Source organism: Varanus komodoensis, unplaced genomic scaffold (genome assembly GCF_004798865.1).
Source record: "Varanus komodoensis strain SLA01 unplaced genomic scaffold, ASM479886v1 scaffold59_1, whole genome shotgun sequence".
Classification (NCBI taxonomy): domain Eukaryota; kingdom Metazoa; phylum Chordata; class Lepidosauria; order Squamata; family Varanidae; genus Varanus; species Varanus komodoensis.
This window is the reverse complement of record NW_025336221.1, coordinates 123,360-147,506: the sequence shown is the minus strand read 5'-3', so window position 1 is coordinate 147,506 and position 24,147 is coordinate 123,360. Positions and strand designations below refer to the sequence as shown.

General features: G+C 43.5%; 1 protein-coding gene across 3 annotated transcripts in view; it reads left to right on the top strand.

The window, feature by feature from the left end:
- TEX2 (testis expressed 2) overlaps nucleotides 1-24,147 on the top strand; it is a 92,960-nt gene that overhangs the window by 62,347 nt on the left and 6,466 nt on the right. For all 3 annotated transcript variants that reach the window (XM_044449501.1, XM_044449500.1, XM_044449499.1), the window contains exons 3-9: nucleotides 1,680-1,880; nucleotides 3,792-4,131; nucleotides 5,492-5,739; nucleotides 7,750-7,893; nucleotides 9,374-9,473; nucleotides 15,062-15,194; nucleotides 22,931-23,056. In XM_044449501.1, coding sequence (XP_044305436.1) covers nucleotides 1,680-1,880; nucleotides 3,792-4,131; nucleotides 5,492-5,739; nucleotides 7,750-7,893; nucleotides 9,374-9,473; nucleotides 15,062-15,194; nucleotides 22,931-23,056 — 1,292 coding nt within the window. The remainder of the gene's footprint in view (nucleotides 1-1,679; nucleotides 1,881-3,791; nucleotides 4,132-5,491; nucleotides 5,740-7,749; nucleotides 7,894-9,373; nucleotides 9,474-15,061; nucleotides 15,195-22,930; nucleotides 23,057-24,147) is intronic.

The window sequence follows — 24,147 nt, the reverse complement described above, 5'->3', positions numbered from 1 at the left end:
TATCATGTCTCACCTTAAATGTTTTTCCCCAGGCTAAGCAATTTCAGCGGTTCCTAAAAGAGAATGCATAATTTGGAAAGGAGAAGAAAGACAGATTTATTTAGGTAGGATAGGAATTGAGTTTACCATTTTCTCTTAAACAGCCCAGCTGTTCTTTGCTTGATGCAGGCTAGGAAAGTTGACAACTCTGCTGTGGATAATACAGGAAAAATGGCTGTTTGTGGATATTACACATCTGTCGCTTGAGAGAGATGTTAGGTGATGACTAAATATTGGGATTGGATTTAGGAGACCTGAGAGATTTTTGACTAAAAGGTTGTGATTTCCAACAATACGGGCAACACATGTGTACCTGATGTGCCAAAAGAAAAGAAATGGCTGTTCTTCTGCTAATGAAGAAAATAGATGCGTGGGATGGAATTCTAATGTGGTTAAACTGGCAAAGCTTAATCCAGTTACTCTAACCGTAAACCCTGAGCCAGCAGGTGTGATAAATCAGTGGAACAGTATGTGGTCCTTCTAATTCCATTATCCAGTTAAATGGAAAGAAAGACTGGAATATGGAGGTTGCTCTGAATCAAGTTTGTGTGTCGCTGTCTCAAATGTAATCTTTTGTAGAAAACCACATTGCTTCAGTCCTCACTGTGTTTCCTGCTTGAGAGTGGTCTGGTGTGATGGGATGTTTTTTCTGCTCCTTCCAATAAGTAGATTTTGTCTTAATGCTGCACCTCTGGTAGCTTTGTAGTGATCTGACAATGCCTTCCTGTGCCTTGATCGAAGGCCTGTGATGTACACAAGAGTTTTGGGCACAAAGGGGCTGGTTTGCTGCCTTCAGTAGGCATGGAAATGTGCCAAGTGCTATACTGTGGGGAGTCCCCATGCTTTTGTGAAACAGCCCTTGATTTTTAGAAGATTGCATAAGCAAGCCTGGACTCTGCCAGAAGTGTTGGACTACAACTCCCAGCTGGGGAATATTGGGAGGTATAGTCCAGCGCATTTAGAGAACACCATTTGGAAAGCCCTGCTGTGCTTTGCATCATTCTTTGTAGCAGCTCAGGATGATCTTTAGGACATGTCAGATAACAAGATCCACGTTGTGATGTTATTCATGTGCTTTTTGTGATATTTGAGGAGGAAACAAGGGGATTGAAAGTGCCTTTGATAAGGCTCTGGAGAGCTGACTGCCAGGAATCCTTGGTGACTTTCTTCTGGGTTGCTTCTAGATGTACAGACAGAAGAAGGGCTAGCAAGCACAAGCCTCAAAGAATTTCTATACCACTCCTACCTGCCTTTTCTATTCTTAACTTCTATTAAATCTGGACAGGCTAATTGCTTCATCTGCTCTTCATTTCTCTTCTCTCCATCATTACCCATTCACTTCGGAAACCCCATATTACATGGTAGCTTCTCAGTCTTGTGCCTGCCCAGACATGGACATGCTCTAGCCATCTCCAGCTCAAATATCTAAACATGTCTCCCATCCAAGTTACAGAAGAAACGAGGTTAATCTTCTAGGACCAGTTATTCCTGTAACATGTTAGGTCTTTCTATACCTATATCTTTTAGGTATAGAAGATAGCTTGAATTTGTGGCAGACTTAGAGTGGTTAGTATTTCGAATTATTTTTAGGAACCGTTGTGAACGAAGTATTGCCTTCTGATAGTGTATCTATTTGCTAGGGCTGGATGAACGAGATCCACAACTATGATCCAGAAACGTACCATGCTACATTGACTCACTCTGTCTACGTGAGACTTGAGGGAAGTACTTTGAGACTTTCAAAACCCAACAAAAATATTTCCAGAAGGGCTGTTTACAATGAAACAAAGCCTGATGTCACCTATATTAGCCAGAAAATTTATGATCTTACGGAGAGTAAGGTAAGTTCAATTAATATCTATTAGTAAATTCCATATGGTGTTGATGGGAGTGTTTATTTTAAAATTGTTTAGTCTGTTGCAGTGTTTCACTATGAAAGGGAACAGAACTAGCCATTATGAATGGCATGGACTCCTGCCTATATATGATCCTTGTGCTTTGCTTTCACTACCCATTTGCCTCATAGTATTTATGGATTCTCAGAGTGTGACATCATTATGCTGAGAGTTTTCTTGCCTTCCAAATAGTATGTTGAGTATTCCTAGGTATTAAGGGGGAGAAAGAAAGATGGGCTTTCTCTTTTCAGTGCTATCCCTGTGCCTGCCTTCGTATCTACTTCTGCCCTGATTGGCTTTTTAACAAGGTTGCTTTCTCCCTTCTTTCCTCCCCTGCCCCCATTTTGGAGCTATCTATATCTTTCTCCCTCTTTCTTTCCCAGTTTTTGGTCTTGGTATTTAAACAGGGGGAAATCAGAACTTATGACTAAAAATACTTCAAACCAGTAAGATTGCATGATTTGATCAGTATGAGGCCACAGGTGGGAGCTATTCAGGTAGAAACACTGCATAGGAGTGTCTGTTCACCTAGATGTAGTACTGGGTTTTTTTCCTATCATTTGTGGACTGTAATTGTATTTTTTTGAAGGAATTCTCCCTGCTCTTCAGCAAAAAAAAGGGGGGGGGCCTCCTGGGCTGACTTACAAATGTCAGGAATGTGACAGTTCCTGCCCTCAGGTTTACAGTCAGAAAGATAAAACAGAAAGGGAATGGGAGCTAGAAGGGAAGGCAAACCCTCTGGCATTAGTTTTAAGTTTCAACATTTTTTTGTAAAAATTTCGGGCAGAAAGGAGCCAGCACTTTTCTTGCTTCTGGGCCTTCTTATTAAACTTTAAATGTCAAATCCAAACAGTTCTGCATCTATGAAGAATGGGCTTCATAGAGACTTATACTAAGTTCTAGGGTTTTCTTGGGGATCGTTAGACAAGCATGGAACAGGCCAAGTGTAATTAGCAAGAAATCTGATTCCTGCAGCTTGGTGTAAGTAAATACAGTGAAAGTATGTAATTGATTGCTTTAGAGTTGGGATGTCAAACTCCAGCCCTGTGGGCCAAGACCAACCCTGCCCAGTTTCCTGACCTCTGATCATTTGGTGGTTTCCTGGATTTTTTGAAGTTTTTTTCCTATTATAAATGCTTGGATGCCTCTCCCAAGGGTTAATTACTGGTAGTAAAAGCTTTAAGCTAAAATATATCAATATGTTTGATATTTTTGGCTCTGTCCCTTTTGCTCTTCGACCCACCAGCCACTGGAATGCTGCCCCCAAGATCTCAGAAATGGCACTTAGTCTTTGGGCTGAAAGAAGTTTGACATAATACCTGCTTTCAGGGCTGTTGCACATGCTATTATAAGTAACCTGAGACCCATGCATTTGCCAATGTATTAGCCTATTCAGGTTGAAATGACTGGGAACCCATCTCAGTTATCCCTGCCTCGCCTACCTTGGAAAACCCAAACCATGTTAAGAAATGAGCCACTCTCTGCTCCCTGAACTTTGCCTCCACTCAAAATTGGCTCCTGTCAGCACTAGTTTCTGTCAGTGTTCCCTATAGTTGATTTTCCAAAGTGATATTGTTGCAAGAGAGGAGAAGTAGCCTCAACAGGAAAGTCTGGGAATGGGCCAAGGGCTGAGGCAGCTGGGTCTAGTTTATCCCAAGCTTTTAAAAACCTCTTAGACAAAGCTGGAGCTTTCCCTGAGAGAAGTTCAGAAAGATCATACCTGTTCTAAGTTATTATGGGTGGTGGTCTTTGCAGTTGGTTATATGTTTGATTAATGCATGCTATTCTATATTCCTATTCAGGTGAGGTTGGCCAGGAAACTAAATCATGAAACCAACTAACTAACTTGTTTTCCAGATTCATCTGGTCCCCAAAAGTTTAGCTCGAAAACGAATCTGGAATAAAAAGTATCCTATTTGCATTGAGCTTGGGAAACAAGATGATTTCATGGCTAAAGCTCAGATTGATAAAGAGGCCTCAGAAGAGAAGCCACCTGTAGAAAAAGTAGATCTAAACAGTGAAGAATCCAGGAAGCAATCTCAGGATGGAACAAAGTCCTTTACCCAGAAGGACCAAGTACTTTATCTATTTGGAAGGACTGGTAGGGAGAAGGAAGAATGGTTTAGGAGATTCCTTATGGCTTCCAGATTGAAAGCTGAAGGGAAAAAGCCAATTGCGGTATGTGGAAACAAGCCAGGTAGGTAATCCTTTGTTCATGCTATTAAGACCTCTAAAAGTGAGCTCCCAAAAAAAAAAAAAAAAAAAAAATCAGCTTATTAGAGATTCATTGGAGTTGCATATTCTAGAAGGAGACAAAATTTAAAAGCTTGTCTATGAAGGGACTTGTAAATGTTTGGACACTCAGTTTTGAAGTATTTTGGTGCAGTAGTCTCTTCAAGAGCTGCTTCAGCTGCTTTTTTAAATCCGTGTCATTAGTGATGCATACCATGATTGCTGTTGTATGATTAGATATGTGTCATTCTGTCTCAAAAGAAATATTTAGGAAAAGCAGGAGCCCAGTTGAAGTTACATTAGCAAGAAACATAAGATTTAACTGGCTGAGATCTGTGATTCTAAAATCCAATGTGGCAAGCTGCCATTAATATTTAATAAACTCCTTTATCTTATCCTTCCTCTTTGGTTACAGATAATTTCCCCCTCTTTTGGGATGTTTGTAGAACAAAATGTTTTTGATGGCTTGTGCCCTTCCAAGACACTTGAGTTAGCTGTGATAAAACATAGAATAATAGATCTAAAATGCGGGTCATAACTGAACCTTTGAGCACTTAGGGTTGTATCCAGTGGTGTCATTCTAATGATAGAAGAAGCTTTGTTAGAGGAGCCAGGAGGGGGCAATTTTCCTTCCTCCCTGGAGCTCCTCCATCCACCCTCAAAATTTGCTCAGGAAAGCTGGATAGTCTACATACCCAAGCTTGGATTCAGCCCATAATATGGCAGTTATGTAACACTTAGATCAGGACAGAGTTAGACTGTGTTTCATCAGAAGTTAAAGGAAGTTGGTTGGGGCTTTGTGGAACTTTCTCTTCATGTTATGTGGGTACATAGCCCTTCCCTGTTCCCACTGGAGAGTGTGGTTTCGTTGCTCAGATAAGCAGGCAGGCATGGGCGACCTTGTCTGCCTTTTTGGAATTTTCTGTCTTTTTTGCACTTACCAAAACATGTTTAAGAATATATACTTTTTAACTCTTGAAAAAGATGCCCTGGCAACCTTCTTAGCCAGTTGCCTTAGGACACTGTGGAATCTGTTACAGAGATAAAAAGCATACTATGGTAACTTTCCACACCTTTGGGAAAGTGATGCCACTGTTATAAGTGTGGTTACATAACAGACGAATTACAGTATATAGGAGCCTTGAAGGTATTGTATTCCCATCTGCAAGAAGGGGCTAAAACCACATGTGCACTTCTCGTCGTGCCGTGCTAACTTGCAGCTCTGGTCTTGCATTGTATTTGGATGCTAAATTTCTGGCTTTCATGGACGTAAAGTTTTGTATTTGATGACTTATTAATGGCAGCTTTCCCCTACCTGCATTTAGGATTCTTGCCAGCACACAGTAGATCCAATAGCCAGTCTGGAATTCTCACACACAGCCGTAGCAGCAGCAAAGGAAGCACAGAAGAAATCCTCTCTCAGCCAAAGCAGAAGGAACTGGCAGCCAGCTTGAGGCAAAAAGTGTTGCTCGACTACAACGTGTATATGGCAAAGTGCATTCCACAAGAACACACGAGCCCTGTTGCTAGTCCAGTTCAAAGTGCTGACAGCAGCCCTACAGCTATGAAGAAGGTGACGTATATGATCTCCCCATTTTGTCTTGAAATATGGTGGCTGTGCTTACACTTTGGTGGGGTACAAGAGGTTTCTCACTGCTGGTACTGTGGTGCTGGGAAGGGTATATTTTCGATGGACTTTGCAGAGCTCTGCCCACCTTGTGAATGTTTTCTACTTTTTCTGTTCACTGGTTTCCGTGCTATGTTGTCAGGGCAATGAGACCCCTTACGGAGGAAATTTATGTGGTTACCTATCAACAGATACAACTGGAGGTTCTTCATGCCTGTGTTAAATCCTTCCTTCCAAGCTCCCATATACATACAGCTGTGTCCTTACCTGGGCAAGCACCGCCTAGCAACGGTGATTCATGCTCTGGTAACCTCCTGGTTGGATTACTGTAATGCGCTCTACATGGGGCTGCCTTTGAAAATGGTCTGGATACTTCAGCTAGTACAGAACAGAACTGCCAGACTGCTGACGGGGACCAGTCATTATTCTCATATAACCCTGGTCCTCTACCAGCTACACTGACTTCAGATTGAAGTCAGGGCCCAATTCAAGGTGCTGGTTTTAACCTATAAAGCCCTGAATGGCTTGGGACCAGGATACCTGAAGGAGCGCCTCTTCCCTTACATGCCCTCAGGCCCTTAAGATCTGCGGGAGAGGCTCTGCTCCGGGAGCCCTCTTTAAAGGAGATAAAAAGAACATCTACCCAGAGCAGGGCCTTCTCTGCGGTGACGCCCAGATTATGGAATGTGCTCCCTGGAGAGGTGTGCTTGGCGCCGAGTTTATATTCTTTTCGGCACCAAGTAAAACCTTTTTATTTAATCGCTTTTTAAAAAACTAATATTTTATCATTGAACAGTCACTCTTTTTGTTTTCATTTTTTGTCCTTATATAATCTTTTACTGAATTTGCTATTTATAAAGACTGTTTTATTGTTTTTAATTGTATGTATTTTGAGCCGTCCGGAGATGCCAAGGCATGTGGTGACGGCATACAAAAGTGTTGAATGAATGAATAAATGAATGAATGAATGAATGAGGACATGACCAGGCTTGCTGGGCCTAATTCAGGGTTGTCCCAAGAATCAGGAGTGATGTTACCTTAAAAAGTAATAAAATATGCATAGTCAAGAAGAGCAGGACTGGCCCCAGTCCATTAGTATAGCAGCAAGAGTAGAGCATGTCGTAACCGTAGAGAGTTACGTCCTTCACGATTGCACTCAGATTTCAATGGCAGTCAGAGGGTCTGCTCGTAAGTATTGCTTTGAAAATTTTATCTCCTTCCCCAGCAGAGTGAGCTGCTCCTTAAAGATCTTGCTGTGACTAAAGAAGTTGCCCCCATACAGATGCTCCCACCTTTGAGCACCATGCCAAGTCTACCATTCTCTTTTTATTCGGAAGCCCACCAAAAGCCACGGGGGCGGCAGCCGACAAGTGGGACATGAATACAGTGCCCCTCTTGGCTAGTCTGCTCCAGTGATCGGCCCACGGGGCTGTAGTGCCTCTGGTGCTTCTCCCTCTGCAACCAACTGCTTTCCTGCCCCATCTGCCCAGTTCTGTTAAAAATACCTCAGATCTGGCAGCCCCACTGGCTGCGCCTCAGATCACCCTTGCTCTAGGCTTCCTGATTTCCTGGGTCATTGGCAGCTTGCATTCAGGGTTCAGTGCAGCTGTGAGACCAGGTGCACAAGTCCTTCCCTGGCTTCCTGATGATGCCTCCACAGTTGCAGCAACTCTTTCTTCTGCCACTGGCCAGCTCTTCTCCATTTGCTATAATACCCCCTCACTCTCAAACAGAAGACTGGCAACTTTGGGAAATATTTGAAATAATGAGCATGAAACACTTAGGTTTTGTATGCTGGTGGGCAGATCAAATTATATCCTTTTTATAAACAGGTTTGCACTAGTCAGTTACATGTGCTATGCAGTTTCCTTGCTAGATGCAGCCAAAGTTAAACTGTATAACTTCAGCAATATTGGGAAGATTACTATAAGTGGAAAAACTTCTCTCTCTCACCAGTTGCCGGATTCCCGTTGTGAAGAAGAGGAGCAGGAAGCATGGGTAAATGCTTTGCTTGCAAGGATCTTTTGGGACTTCTTGGGAGAAAAATACTGGTCTGACATGGTCTCCAAGAAGATACAAATGAAGCTCAGCAAAATCAAGGTATTACTACAACCCTTTTCCAAGCATCTCCAGTTTTGATTCTTCAAGGAAGAATAAAATGCCCAGCTCCAAGCTGTGTGGTTGAAGGATGTTCTCTTGCGCCTTGGTATCGGAGTCATCCCTTCCTTGCTCTTTCCCAGCCTGTTTTCCCTTGAACCATGCCCTTACTTGGCCCTTCATGTAATCATTTGCCATAGCTGCTCCTCAATCTCACAGTCATGACACAAAGGAAAAGGGATTGGAAGGAGGAAGAAACCTGTGTGCTCCGTCTTAGTTTCCAAAGTTCTTGTACTGACCAGCTGGAATAGAACTGGTTCAAGGAAGAGAGGAGCCAAACCTTGCTGGTCTTTCAGCAGAGCCAGTGAAGCAGCTCTGTGGCTCTTATCTCTCTCCATCCCCAGCTGTTCAAGCACCAAGCACTCTGTCTTTTGATTGCACAAATACGATTTTGTCTCTTTTCCCCCAAGCTTACAAACCCTAACCTATATATTTGCCTGTGTGGTGGGGTCTGCATCCGTCCACTTGCAGCATGCTGTTCTGGCTGCAGAGGCACCATCCTGAGCACAGCAGAAGCTTTTGCTGCATTCACTCTTTATCACCACTGAATACTGAATGCACATTGGTACATGATGTGATAGTCTGCTAGCGCTGCCAACCTTTTTGCAGAGTTAACCAGGTTAGCGTAATTAGTTGTTCTCACCATGCGCTTATTCTTACTATCATACAGTTCTCTTGGTATTTGTTGCTGTACTCAGCTGTAGTTGCCTCATTGGCCACCCATCACTAGCTGGAGAGATAGAGGCAGTAGTTAAAAGCTTGGGCACCACAAAGAACAGGGAAGCATCCCACTAGAAACAAATGCCATGTTGCATCTTATCCCACCTGCTGTCTTCCCAGGGAACCGAGGAAGACAATGGTAGTGACTAGTGAGTAGAACGTAGCTACCCAGAAGCTTGCCAGGTAGACCAGAAGAGACAGCTTTCTAAGTCTATGCTACATGGCTTAAGAGGATCCCTGTAGTCTAGGGAAATGTTTGTATGTTACCATAATTTAATGAGAATTCTACAAACAGAAAAGAGTCTCTGCTCCTCACTTCCCTTCTAGCAGTCCTCTGAAATTTAGTTTCACTTTAGCAAATCCCTGACGTGTTAGATACATACCAGGGGTTAGGGTTTAAAACAAACTAGCTTACTAAATAAGCCAGTAAATTAATCCAGGTTTTATTGTTGGCTTGTTTAGCGATTGATCAAGGATTCTTTTAAACTGAAGTTTCTGGTTCATGTATCAGTTGCTATAGTGAAACTGAATTCTGTTTTGTTCCTTCACTTGGTTTTGTGGCAGGTGCAGAGGGGTGCGGAGAGTGCCTGAGCCTGGAGGTTTGCACAGACTGATTCTTGCAGTTGTTCTTGTAGGCTCATTAGAGTCTGGCAGCCAAAATACGTGTAACACCACTGTCTTTCCCATTCGTTTTACTCCCTAGTTGCCATACTTCATGAATGAGCTAACACTAACTGAACTGGACATGGGGATTGCGGTGCCGAAAATACTTCAAGCCCACAAGCCTGCTATTGATTCTAAAGGTAACAGGTTTGATTTTTAAGGCTTGTTATGTAAATGCTTCCCCCTTGAAAAGAAACCCAGTAGTATTGTAGCCACAGAGGAAAAAGCTGTTAGATTTATGTAGTTATCTATTTATTGGCTTATTTTGTTTGTGCAGCAGTTCCTCTTACTAGGTATTATAGTGCTTCTGTCACTGTATCCTGAAAGAGAAAGGTTCATCTTGAGGTTTAAGACTATGCACATGTGCATTAGGTAAGGGGAATCCTGTTTTCCTTAGGAGAGCACAGAACCAGGACAACAAATAGCTCATGGTGCCTTCCTTTTTTAGTTGAGGACAGTATTTGAAGGAGGGTCATTTCTGGACTGGAGCTCCCTGAGGATCATGTGGGTATTATGCCAGCAAATGGTATGACACAGCCAGCAGGAAAAGATGCTGAAATTATGGGGTAGATAATCTTCCCTATATAATTGTAGTTGAGTGCAGGAAAACTTGTAGGTGGGTCATGTTCCCTCAGTTGGTCTGTCTTGCACGTGCGCTCTCTCTCCCCTTCCCCCCTTCTTTCTGTCTCTCTCTCTCTCTCTCCCCCCTCTGCTATCAGCTGACCTCACAGAGAAAGCCTCCCATGGCAACATTTCCCCATGTGGAATTTTAGGGCTAGGACCTTTTGCAGCCAAAATCATAATCATTACCTTCTAGCTTAATGGAGTCATAGCATAAGTCACCCACCTGTAGTGTGAAGATGTGGTTGCCCTCTTATGCATTAACCCTTCAGCCCCTTTCCAGATAATACCTGTTGTGGTTTGCTGTTGTCTAGTTATGCATATTTATGTTTTCAGATGAAGAAAGGTATTAAACAAACAAATGGTTAGATGACCACAGCAGCCTTCCCCAGCCTGGTGCCCTGAGGATGTATCGGGCTGGGTGGGGTTGGGAGTTGTGCTGCCACACACTGGAGGGCACTGGATTGGGGAAGACTGGTATGCAGAAGGGAAAGAAAAGCTTTTATCATGCTACCTTCAGCTTTCTAAAAAGTATGCATCCATCTTCTGATAATGATCATACCATTTTATTTTTCTAAGAGGCTGTCTTGTACAGGGCACCTGTTTTGCCTCCCCTCTTATTAAGATTAGGAAATTTGGATCCATGCTGCGGGAAAGACAATATCCGCTCTTAATAACCTGGTTGCATTGTTTCCTTCTCTTAATTCATTATGTTGTTTAAAAGTATTGCTGGTATTTGGAGCATGCTGACTCACTGATTGCATAAGTGGCAGCTTAAGGCTACAGATTCATGTGGAATCCTGCCGTTTGTGGTGCTTTTTTGTTTCACCAGTTGAAATCAAAGGGTAATTCTGCATTTGATATTGCCAGTATGTGTGTCCATCTGGACAAAGATTGCTCAAATGCACACTCATCATACTGTGGCACTTTAAAATCCCTCAGAACTATGCATTTTAGAAGTAACAAGTCTGGCTTGTCTTTTTTTTAAAAAAAAATCTGTCCAGGCCATGTCTGAAAGCAGTCTAATAAGCTAATGAAACTTCAGCTATTGCTTTAATAGACTTTGTTGCTCCCATGTTATTCTGCAGCATATTTTCACTGTGGTCAATTGGAAGATGTAGGATTTTTAAAAGAGAAATCCCATTTTTTTTCCATTCTGGGAAAATAATGTATTCTATTGATGATTCAGTATAGCAAATTTCCTCTTTGCAGTGAAACATATTGCAGAATATGTAATACGTTGCTGACTCTGAAATCATTCAAAGAAGTAGAATGCCAAACAAAGGTTTCTCAGTGGCTGGTAAATCTTTATGCTATTCACTACCTCCTCCCCGTGCCTTAAATGCTTGAGAATTTTAGTGATTATGAGCTTTGTACCAGTGAATGGAAAATATATCTTCTTATCCTGAATTGTGTATCCAAAGAGATTTGAACTTGTGAGGGGCTGGCCTTGAGATGCATAAAGACTGTTTTTAATGGGCTGGTGTTCATTAAAGAACTTACTGTTCTTTAATGAAGAAAAAGGTTGTTTTTGCAGAATTGTGAGAGCTGAAAGAGTCTCAGTAGCACAATAGAGTAAACTGTAAAATTGGAGCATACTTGGTGTTGGGGATGCTGTGGTAATCTGGCACATTTGATTTCCAACACAGATACTGGAGTTCTGCTAGAGCAAACAGTTATTTTGATTGCAACTTCTGCCTGTTTCTATCTAGACAGAAAGCCTGTAGGAGTTAGGTAGTTCAACTTAAATTGGGAAAGATCTGGGTTCACGTTCCTCTCACCCTGCCACGGCAAACATTGCTGAGTGATCTTGGGTTAGTCACTGTCTCAGCCTAATCTACCTCACAGAGTGGTTGTTGAGGTAAAAGGAGTGAGGGATCAAGGGTGCCACCCTGAGCAACTTGGAGGAAGGGTTCAGTTCAAGAAAAGTAATTGAAAAATTACATTGTGATTCACTGGAGGTCAAACACCTTGCTGAAACACCGGCACAGGCTAGCATGCGGACTGAAACTAATGGAAAACCTTTGCATGGTGCACTCAGCCCTGCGGTTTGGGCTGTAGCTCAGTGGTAGAACACCAGTTTTGCGTGCAGAGGGTCCCAGGTTTGATCCCTCCACTTCTGGGTAGGGATGGAAAAACTCTTACCTGGCCCCTTCGGGGCGCTGCTGACAGCCAGTGTCAATGATGGCCTAATGGCCTGATTCTGCATAAGGCAGCTTCTTATGTGCTCTTCCAAATCTGAGATCAGATGGGGAAAAGAGAGGAAATGACGAGACAGCTCTTGCACATACCCGCTAAATGCAGGCTGCAGGTGTCAAGAGTGCATTCTGAAGGGTGATCGGTGTTGCAGTCAGTGGCGTCTTCAGCAGCTTGTGTGTATAAAAGAAACTTACTTCTTCCAGCTGCATTTTAAACCTTACATCACAAAAACACTGAAATACTGCTGCTCTTCATTTCCTGCACAGAAGGCTCAGATTTCTGAGTCTAAGTGGCCATTTAACTCTCAGCCTCTTAAATGTTTTCTAAAGCTTCCTCCTTCAAAATTGCGAGGTGGTAGCACAGAGGAAAACGAAACAGCACAATGGGAAGGAGTTCTGTGCAGCTTGTTATAAATGTGTTTTGAACGCAGGAAGTGGCCTTCCACTGAGTCAGACCCTGGGACCATCTATCTCAGTATCACAGACCCTGACTGGCAGCAGCCACTTGCTGCTTTACCTGGAGATGCTGAGGATGAGTTTCATCTCCTCCCTGTCCCAGGGAGTGCCTTGATGAAGCTAATAGCAAATGGATGTTGGAAGGATTTCTGCATTAGGACCTGGTTTTAGATCTGTCTGTGCAGTTCTGCATGTGCAGCTGGATTTGGAGCACTCAGTTTCTCTTCACAGTTCTGTTTTTCTCTCCAGAAGGAGCTGCTTCTGGTCTCCAGAAGCTGCTCCAGAAACACAGGGAGACCCTCATAAGGCAGTGGAACAGAAAGCACTCCTGTTGGGGCCAAAGGGGTAGCCAAAAGGAATTGAGGGGAGGGATTGATTTATTCTATTTTTCCTGCAAGGAACCGAAAGCAACTTATAGGATCCTCCTCCTCTTTTCCATGTTATGCTCACAACAGCCCTGTGAGGTGGGTCAGGCTGAGAGTCAATGATTGACCCCAGATCATCCAGGGAGCCCTGGCCACTCTAAACAGTCAGCACTCTGCATCACAAATGACTGTAAAGCGGTTTTCAGTGGAGTGCCTTGGAGTGGAGCATCAGAGGAAAAATGTGACTGCAGAACTGAATTGGTGGCCAGCATTTTCTTCGCAGAACTGCTCTGCATACTGTTCATGGTGCAATGTCCAGTGTACAGTACAATACATAAGGAGGGTTCTTTTCTTCACATGGTTTTGCATCTTATCTGCTGAACTGCAGAGAAGCAGCGAGGAAGACAGGAATGTGAGGTTGAATGTATGCTTTTGCTGGGTTCATGGACCCTCTGGATACTGACTGGAAGTAAAATTTGCCAGTTGAGGCACTAGTTGCTTGGGTTGGTCATCCGTGAATCAAATCAGGGTTTGGGAACCTCAGGCCTAGAGACCCAGTCCAGTCCTCAGTTCATCCTTCTCAAATTCCCCAGAGAGCTCCCACCCCCTTTCCCACAACCACTAATCTTTTGGTGGTTTACTGACCTTTGTGTAGTTTTCTCTCCCATTCTAAAAGTTTTGAAATGCCAGTCTCTGTTTTTGAGGTTTTAAATATTTTTGTCCCAACCACTTTGTCTCTAGACACCCACCAATAGAATATGGTCCCTGTTAAATTGACTTTGGTTCTTAGGCCAAAATAGAAATTTCTGAGGAAGCAGTAAATAAATCTTGTTTCCTTTTGATTGGACCAGCTTTTAAGTTGGGGACATGGGTGGACAGATTTCAGGCTTTGCTACATTGATTTTATTTGTTTATTTGTTGGTTTATTTTATACCCTGCCTTTTTTTCTTCTAAGAACTCGAGGGGGCTGACATAGTCCTCCTCCTGCTCTCAGTCTTATCCTCACAACAGCCCTGTGGTCAGGCTGAGAGTTAGCCCAGAGTCACCCAGAGGTAAGTGGGGTCTAGAACCCTGATCTTCTAGAGCCCAGTCCAACATTCTCACCACTAGACTACACTGGCTCTCAGTTTTGCTTTTTACTTGAACCTCAGGATCTACCAGCAGAGCCCAGGTGGAAAAGAAATACACTTACAATAAAATTAGTATATTTGAAGTCAACAATTTTGTTTTTACTTCCAGAACAGGACTTTCCCCAAAGCTTTCTTGAGTTCATCAACATAACTGAGGAAGTAGTTGTGCTGGTGGGAATTGAAGACTCTTGCTGATTTACTGCAACTTGCCCTGAGATCTTCAAATAGATCTCAGTTTAACTTCTGCTTACTCCTGTTGCAAGGGAATGACGGTTTTTTCCTCTTTTCCGGCAAAAGCTTGTTTTTGTTGTTTAGTTGCAAAGTCATGCCTGACTCTTTGTGGCCCCATGGATAACTTTCCTCCAGGCTCTCCTGTCCTCCACCATCCCCTGGAGTCCACTCAGCCCCACATCCACTGCCCCAGTGATGCCATCCAGCCACCTCAACCACTGCCATTCCCTCCTCCTTTTGCCATCAATCATTCCCAGCATCAGGGTCTTCTCCAATGAGTCCCTCCTTCTCATTAGGTGGCCAAAGTATTTGCACTTCAGCTTCAGTATCCGTCCTTCTAAAGAACTGTCAGGGTAGATTTCCTTTAGGAATGACTGGTTTGGTTTCTTTGCAGGCCAAGGGACTCTCGGGAGTCTTCTCCAAGAACACCACACAAAGTTAGTCTAGTGAAATGTGGTATTGCCTTGCTTCTGAGGTCAATGTGGCAAATATCATCTGTACCATTAAAGCACTGAAATGCCTAAGGCCACTGGATTATACTCCCACCTGCTTGTGTCATAAATCTAAACAGCTGTTTGATTAGTAAGGATAGCCTTGGCTTGTGATGAAGCAAGGAATGTGATGTAAGTTGCAGGGATCAGTCTGAAGACATAGGCTGTGGCTGAGTTTCTTGGCTGTGTGTGGTGTTGCCAGTAGTACTTAAAATGTTGCTTTCTTAAAATTCTAGGACTTTGGATTGATTTGGAAATATCCTACAATGGATCTTTCCTAATGACTCTCGAGACCAAAATGAATTTGACCAAACTTGGGAAAGAACCTTTGGGTGAAGCACTGAAGGTTGGAGAATTTGGCAAAGAAGGGTAAGAAATTTTACTGTTTTGTTTTCAGCTGTTACCAAAAGAGAATACTACCATTCTCATAGGTAACTGTACCTTCTTTCCATGAAAGAGCTCATGAGTATAACACTATTTTTTCATAGTGAATGGTTACCATTGTAGTTCAGTAGAAACTATTGTAATACATTGAAGCTGACCTCAAAGTATGTTGATGTATCCTTCATGAGCATTTTCTCTTTGTGTAGTGGGGATTTGGTTTGGTTTTGGATCCACCTGCAAATTGCTGATCAGATCAGCTACAAATACCCAGCTATACTGGTGTGATGGGGTTCAGATAAACTAAGTTTTAATTGTAATTCATTAACAAGTGGTTATTTTTAAATTCATGGGAAGACAGATTGCATATCTGGTAGACCTCTGAGTGACCTGGAGTAGATTGGCAAGGACCTCCTGCTTTTTAACAAGGGTAGCAACAAAAGAACCCCGCTCCAAATTATACTGCTGCAATGAAGAGCACTTGTGGGGGCAGTGTAACCTGGAATGGATTTCTGCACAGCGAGAACAACTCTGCGCTCCATTCTGTTTCCAGCAAATCCCCTGAGCTCAAAATTCTTTCATTTTCCCTTTGGCTTTTTGTTCTTTGGCTGTGCGCTTTTCCTCCCCTTTGCTGGAGGTTGCCCACATCCACGTTGCAGGAGAGGCAAACAGCAGTAAAGCTACCTCTCCCTGTCCCTTTCGTAGAGGCAGCATATTGTGCTGTTGGCACTGCATCAAGGCTCATGGGGAATATTGTGTTAGAACAAAATACTGCTGAGGAACACAGGACATGCATTATACATGTACAAAAAGTCTGTGGGTGTGCAGAGGTAAAGAGAGACAGAGATAGAGATAGTGTATTGATAAGAGCTGGGACACAGAAGGCATAACTATCATAGAATGCAAACTCCTGTTTTGTTTTTCTTTTGCCCTGCTTTCTCCCCAGTGATTTCATATAGTTGTATCCTATTTTGTTAGTATCTTCCATTTGCATTAATTCTAGTCATGACTGTAACATTTGATCCTCTCTCACACTGATTCTGTTTCCCCTCCAAAAAATTCTTCCTGGGACCCTTTTCTATCTCTTAAGAATTAATATTTTGACTGCTACCCTTACTTGTTTACACTGTCATGTCAGTGTCTCTGATGCTGTGCCAACAATCCAAGCAATGTCCTAAGAACACCTGTTTGTAAAAATGTAAATACAGCTTTGTTTAAATGTCAGCTAACTAGTTCTGCTTACTTCACATTAGCTAAATGACGCCTCTCCTAGTTGAAACTAGTTGGCTACTTCACCATGCTGTGTCTTCTCTAACTTAGATTTTATTTCCCCTCCCTGCCTTCATTTGCTTTCCTTTTTAATGATATTTGGATTTGTCAATCTGTGGATTTTTTCTGGTGAGTGGTATTTGTCACATCATCTCATTCCTTGTGAAGCATTGATTCTGTTAAGTGCTGAGACCATTCAGAGGGTTTTCTTCCCTGGAAAAAGAGATGGTTTTAAAAGTAGATGGCTTTAAAAGCAGATGGTTTAGTGCTGCCTCTTGACTCTTGTGGAGAGGCATTCTTTGGAAGCCCCACCTCTAAATAATTATTTTAACACACTTAGGCATGTGTCTTCAATACACAGTCATGACTGGGTTCTTCCTTTTCTTCCATCTGTTATGTGCTGGTTACTTTTCTAACTGGAATTACTGGAACGACTTCTGAACTGGGGTGGGGAACCTCAAACCCAGAGTTGAAATCCATCCCTTTAGGGTTTCCCAGAAGGCCACAGTATCCCACCCTTCCTACAAAGTACCCCAAACACTTGGGGATTTCCTGTTATTGGTTTTGTTGTTTTGTCTGCAGTCTGTCCATCCCCCCAGTTCTGAAAAGTTGAAATGCCTCTCATGAGGATCAGCAGAAAGAGCTTTAAGCTGCAGCGCGCTGGCACTTTTTGTGCTTTTGGTCTTGCTCCTTTTGCTTCCAGCTCTGCTTGTGTTTGCCTTTGGCTGGAATATGTCCCCCGGGAGCTTCTCCAAAAGAAAATTTGGCCCTTGGTCTTAAGAGAGTATCCTACCCCTTATAGCAGAGGAAGGGGAAACTCAAGAGAATGACTTCTCTTAATGCGCTCCTCAAAGACGCCTGGCAAATGCTCCTTCCTGCAGGAGGGACAAGTGTCCCTGCATTGCTCATGGGGACTAGCAACCCTTCACCAGGAATAATGTAACTTCCCCTAGTTTCGGAAAAACCTGGATGTTGCCTTTTCCCCATCTGCAGTATGAAGTGGCAAGTGCAGAAATAGTGTTGCTACATACTCAGCTGTTTGTTAGAGTGCTTCTAAGCTTTGGATGACGGTGGGGGAAACAGCCTTGCAAATGTACTTTTCTGCAATCTGCAGATAAAATCAGTGCCTCTGATGCCAAAGGCTGAGTCATAATGCTTTATTGATCATTTTAATAACGGTGGGTCTAAAATTAAATTTCCACATGGGCCAACTAAGGGTCAAACTGAATGTGAGGCCAGGATCCTTGACTGGGTCTCCCTAAACCTGAAGCAGCAATGGAGGAGAAGGAGGCAATGGACTGTGGTAGTGAATATCTGTCATGAACGTCTGTTTTGCTAATAGCAGCCTGCGGGGGCAATTTCTGTCAGTGGCAATGGAATGAGGCAGGGGGTACGCATATAAGCTAAATCCAGTTCTTTCTCAAGCAGCTACTGGGAAACAAGCATTCTGGTTGCATTTTTCTGGTGTCAATTGTATTTTGCCACTGAATACATGAAGGAAAAACTTGTGGATCGGGCTTTGGTATTAGAAAATACAGCAAAACCCAGGAATATTAGCACCTTAATAATCTATTTAGTAGGACTGGGGAGAACCATATTATTCAACTAAAACATCATAAAATTGACTCACTATACAGGGAGAAAGGGTTTTGTGAAGTGGCTTTCACCTTTTTCTTGACATCCTTCTTCAGCAAATGTATGTGGAAACACATCTCAGCAAACTCAACAGTGCTTACTTCTGATTAGGAATGCACAGAATAGGACTGCTTAGCTCCGAGTCCCCCACCATTAATCCTCAGAAAGCATATGTTGCTTTTTAAAATGCAGAGTCTGTTTTTAAACTAGGGATCTTGGTTATTTGGGGCATTCTTATTTTTGAAAGAGAGAAAGAAGTCCACATGTAAAACATTGTTCGTCTTCATAGCTAAGATTTAAAAATTAAACATTGCATGGAATGGCACAGTGGCTTACTTTGCCTCCCGCCCCGCCAAGCTTGCCTCAGTCACTGCCCCTTCCAGCACTGCATCTGTCAAATAAAAAGAGCTGCTGGAAAAACAATGCACCCTCTCTGCCACAGCGTGCACTTCTGTGCATGCTCAGCTGCTGCTGTAATTGTGGTCCCTTGGAGAGCGACGAAGGAGGCAGGTAAACATTCCGCCCTGAACAGCGTCAGAGGAGTGGGGAGTCCAGCTCAGTCATTGTCCCTTTGGATATCAGGGTCCTACGGGTCTTGCTGACGCCTGCTTATGTGGCTGCAGCCTCTCGTATGATTCTACCATAGCTTCTCCAAGAAACTCCCTTTTTTATACACTGTTACTCTTGGTCGATTTCCTGGATCACTGCCAATTTCCTACAAATGGCCCAATTTCCTTAAAAATTAGAGAGCTGGGCCAGAAATATTTCATTGTGTTATTTGTGGGCACTTTTAACACACATCCCCATGAATAGTCTGTATGACTTCGAAAGGAGTTGACTATGATGTAGGACTCATGATCATAAATTAGAATTGAACAAGCACATACAGATGAGAGAGATGGCAGAATATTTGCTTTAGAATCAAACAATATGAGGTTCCTTTTACCCTTGGTTTGAACTAGAGAGATTATAACAAAAGTGACAAAACAGCACGGAAAGTTTAAAAGTAGGTTGGCTGGTTTAGTCATGGGTTTCATACTATCTAGTAAAAAGCCAAAATAGTGCTTGCGAGTCATATGACTGTGTTAGCCAACCATTGTTTTAGATATTTTCACTTCCCAACAAGCAAAAATACAGTTGCTTGTTGTTGTAACTGCCACTTCCTATGCCTGATCAGAGGTGCTGGTGGCAGACTGCAGGGAAGAACGGCAGCCTGAGAACTTTGGAAAATAATGGGGATTTTGTGGTTTGGAAGCTTCTGGAGCTTGCTCTGTATGTGGGAGAGGTGGGGTGAGGTTGGCTGCAGGGGAAGTATCCGTAGCCGTCCATAAATCTTGGCAGGATGCTACAGACCACTGGCTTTTCCCTGTTGCAGTGAGAACACTGTGGCAAGCTACCACCTTCAAGCAGTCCTCTTGTGCTAGGGCTTTGTCAGGTAGCAGATGGCTTGGAAAGAAAGGCTGCAACCATTTGCCTTGTGCTCATCAATTGACTTACGTATTGCATTTATATGCCGCCCCCTAGCCAGAAAGGCTGTCTGGGCAGTTTACAAAGTTAAAACATATAAGCAAAGATAAAACATAATGGTATCACAGTACAAACAATAAAAACTAATAAATACATACATACATACAACCCCCAGACAACTAGTCAACTTGATATGCAGGTACAGCAGCAACATCTAATAAAACCCAATTGAAACTACACTTTTTACTGTTAAAGTGCCTGGAAAATAATAAGTTTTTCACCTGGCACTGAAAGGAAAAAAGAGTGGGCACCAGACAAATTTCTCTAGGGAGCTTATTCCAAAGATGGGGTGCCACAACCAAGAAGGTCCTTCTCCTAGATGTCACCCCCCTTCTCCGGGGGGGGGCATCCTTGAGAAGGACTCCAGAAGATGATCTTTAGGGTAGGTACATACTGGAAAAGGTGTTCCTTCAGATAACCTGGCCCCAAGCTGTTCAAATCTTTAAATGTTAGTACAGGCATTCTGAAATGGGTCCAGACCAACTGGCAGCCAGTGCAGCTGAGAGAGGACTGGTGTGATACAGTCTCATGGGCCAGTCCCCATCAACAGCCATGCTGCCCTATTCTGAATCAATTGAACTTGCATGCAAAGTGTTCATTTCCCAGATTACATTATCAATTATGGACAGATAGGAGGGGAGGACTTCCTGGAGCAATAGTTAGGCTTTGCTTCCTATATTGCATGCACACTCTCTCTTTCTCAGAACTCTCTACGAGTGAGGTTGGAGTCTAGAGTGATTCATTAGCTGGGATTCCCCATCCATTTGTAGTGGAGACATGCAAGGAACTAAATATACCATGGGGGATATCCCATACTGCTTGTGCACCTGTGGGACCCACTGCTAGCCCAATGGGAAGTGAGCAGTTCCTAAAGCAGCTGGAAAAATGAAAGCACTTGTTTCCTGAGTGTGGCAGGTCGGCAGAGCTCACGGGGGGGGGGGGGGGGGGCTCTGCTTGGCCAGTCCTCTTCTGGAAAGGAGCATTTCTACTCATTTTCAGGGTGCATCAGGAAGCACTTTCTTACTGTCTTGCTGGTAACTTGATCCACGAGCACAGCTGAATGGGAGGCGCTTCAGTGGCAGTGTTGGCTGCTTCCCATTATTTTATCATTATGACATTTCTCTTCTGCCTTTTCTCCCTCTTGCAAGGAACCCAAGAAGGCCTGCATGGTCTTCCTTGTCTCCATGTTGTCCTTACAAGAACCCTGCCAAGGAGGTTAGGCTGAGAGCCAGTGGCTGGCCCAGAGTTGCCCAGTGAGCATCACAGCTGAACAGGGACTAGAACCTGGAGTCACAGAGCAGACTCATTGGGTCATTCCCCCATTCCACATCAGCTCCATTGCAAACATTGTAAATGCTTGTAAGGGAGCTCCAAGACTAAATATGTAAAGGGAGGAATCAGCCTGCACTGGAGGGAGAGAAGCGTAGCCTGCCTCACACCTATACAGCTTTTCTATTCCAGATAGGTCCTCCAAGTAGGCTTCTGAGCAGGTGTGTGAGCAGATATGCCTGAGATTGGAACTCCCTTTGGGACAGAGTACCCTGCGGGTGATGGAATAGGAGAGGCAGGAGAAGCTAAGTCCTTTTGGCAGGAAGGAAAATTAAGAACCCCTGTCCACTCTCCCAACTTCTCTATCTGAAATGGACCAAGCCTTTATAAAATCCCTTTCTTTTAAAAATGAACAGTTTCTAAAAGGCACAATTGCGTGCCAGTAAAATATGGTCCACCAAAATACAGGCCTTCAATCAAATTTTAAGGAAGCATTTTCTCTGGCTTTGCACAAGGGAAATGGCGTTGGATCCCATAGTGTCATTCCCCTGATGGAACTGTTTGTGTCTGCAGAGGTGTGAGGGGGTAACTGCCCTTCCATGGTACCCAGTCTCTGCTCCCCTTTTCCATCTTGCCATGTATCTGCCAAAGGCGGCTTTCTAGTGTTGGGAAAGCTGCAGGGGCAAAGGAGATGGAGATCTTCCTGATGTGCCAGTGGACTTCTACTAGCAGGATGTTGGGTTTAATCCATTGGATGCGCATGCCCGTCTGCAGAGAAGGCTGCCATTGCTGTGAAGCCCAGTAGAACTAAAACATAGCACATGGACCTAACACATGGACCATAGCACATTCCCCCATTCCCACCCACATTAGTGAACTGCACATTCTGTTGTTCTCCAGCTGCAGTTTATTGGCATATTCCAAATGATGAAAAAGCCTATTGAAAAAATAACAGTGTGTTGATAACTCTATGGGCACTGAATAGCCCTTTTCTCTGAAGAAGTGCACCAAAAAATCTTCTGTTCAATGGGTTACAGCTGACTAAGAGTGTTTGCTTTAAAGAAAACCCAGTGAGAGCCAAAGACACCTAAAAAACTGCCAGACAATAAAGAGGTTGTATAAATAGGATATCTTTCTACTACATTGCAGCTTTCTCTATTCTTGTAGCCTCCAGATGTTTGTGATTACAGCACCCATCTGTCTCATTCAGCTTGGCTGATGGATATGAATACTGAGAGTTGTAGTCCAAAATATCTGGAGGATACAAAGTTGAGGCCAGATGCTGTATTGTTTAAAGCTTTTTTACTAAGCTGGCTATACTTGGCATTTGAGACCACTGCTGTTTTCATGGCTCCCTATCACCGCCCTGTTTTAAATACACTGCTGTTGCTGCTCGCAACCAGTCTGATAGGCAAAAATGTCTCAGCTATGGCCAAAGTGAGCAATAAGCAGTGCATACATATACATGAGAGGCATGAAATTCTTCTGGAAGCGCACAGCACTTGCAAAATCAATCCTAAATTTTCATACAGCAGTCCATTTGGATTTCCCAAGCATGTCCTATTGAGTTTTTTTTTAAAATTGTGAAGTCAAAGCTCCCATCATCATATGTTGGTAGTATAATTGTCTGCACTGCGTTTAATTGTACTGGAAAGTAACCTATGAAGGAGGTGCACCCTTATGCATTATCAAATACACACTCCATTCAACTGCATGTAGGGATACTCACCTTCATTTCAACAGCGGTGTTGAAGGAAAAAGTTGCATCCTACTGTGTCAAAATTCCAGCTCACTTAAAAACAAACCTGGAGATGGAAAAGATTATCTTGGCCATAACAACTGAGTCCAGTCTTTCCCAGCCCTGGTGCCCTCCAGATAATGCCCAGCACACGGTTCCCATCATCCCAGCCAGCATACCTGGAGGGCACCACATTGTGGAAGATTGTGCTTGTAGTCCTACAAGGCACAAAAGACATTTGTGGTGCTTGTCTTCTGCACTGAGACATGTTCCTTCCTGCTCTCAGTTTCAGGCCAAGGGCCTATTGCCTTGCAGACAGTGATGAAGAATCTTCTAGCGCTGGCTCCTCAGAGGAAGACGATGCTCCAGAAGCAACTGGAAGTGAAAAGCCTCTTGTGCCTGGAGCAGAAGGGTGAGTCCTACTTTGTCTTTTCTACAGGGAGGCTGCTGGTTTGTTTTGTGACCACAGATGCATACTAGTATCTCGTAAACGGTGCATGTTCAGTCACATACCAGGAATGGCAAGTGCTACTCCCTCTCCATCAGAAAGGTCCCCGCCCACTCAGATGCTCCTTTGAAAGCCTGTGTTGTCTAGGTGACGCTGGTACAACTGCGTGTATTCAAAGCCTCCACGGTTTGCAAATGTGCCCACTTTTGAGCGAGTGAAGAAGGTTTTAAGTTTTCAAAAGACTGCCAGTGGAATGCACAGGGATTTTGAGATTACTCTTCCAATATTTCTGTGGTACCATGAACAGTCATTACTTGAGCATCAGTTCCATGGCGAAGTATGTGAATTCCACTTCTAGATCACAAAGATGCAGAACTTGCTGTGAAGGACACTTGAAATTTAATGCTTTGTGTGCTATGGCAGGAGCACAGCTAGAAGAAACATAAGTGCTGACCCCTGGTCCTGTATCAGCATTTCTTTTGAACATCAGACACGGTCCTGAGTGAAAATATTGTTTCCCATCGCCTAACCACTGGGCTAACTAGAGGCCATGTGTTCAAAGGAGATACAGACTCTCAAGGGTAGGCTTTCACAACCTGGGTTCTTCCAGATGTTTTGCAGTACCAATTCCATGGCTCTATGGCCATGATGGGAGTTGCAGAAGAAAGCACCAGGAAGGATCCAGTTTGACCAAAGCGGCACTAGGATGTCTTAATTCCATGTTTGCTGAGAGAGAAAATGGCGGACCTGGTCTACAAGCTGCCCGTGGAATGAGCAGCTGTCAAAGGGGCACAGCCAAAAGCTTCATCAGTCATGTTCTGATGCAGAGCCAGCTTGGGTACTGTCAGCTCACGTCCAGCTGGAAATACTGTTCCTGAAGCCAGCGGACCCTGCAGGGAGCAAATTTAGGCAGCAAATTGTTCTGGTCTTTTCTTACGGAATATGATTCTCAGCTGGTATAAACAAATAATGCCCACTGCGTGGCCCACAGAGCTCTTCATAGAAGGAATAGTGATGCAGTGGGAGCATCCCAAAATGATATGCACAGCTCTGCA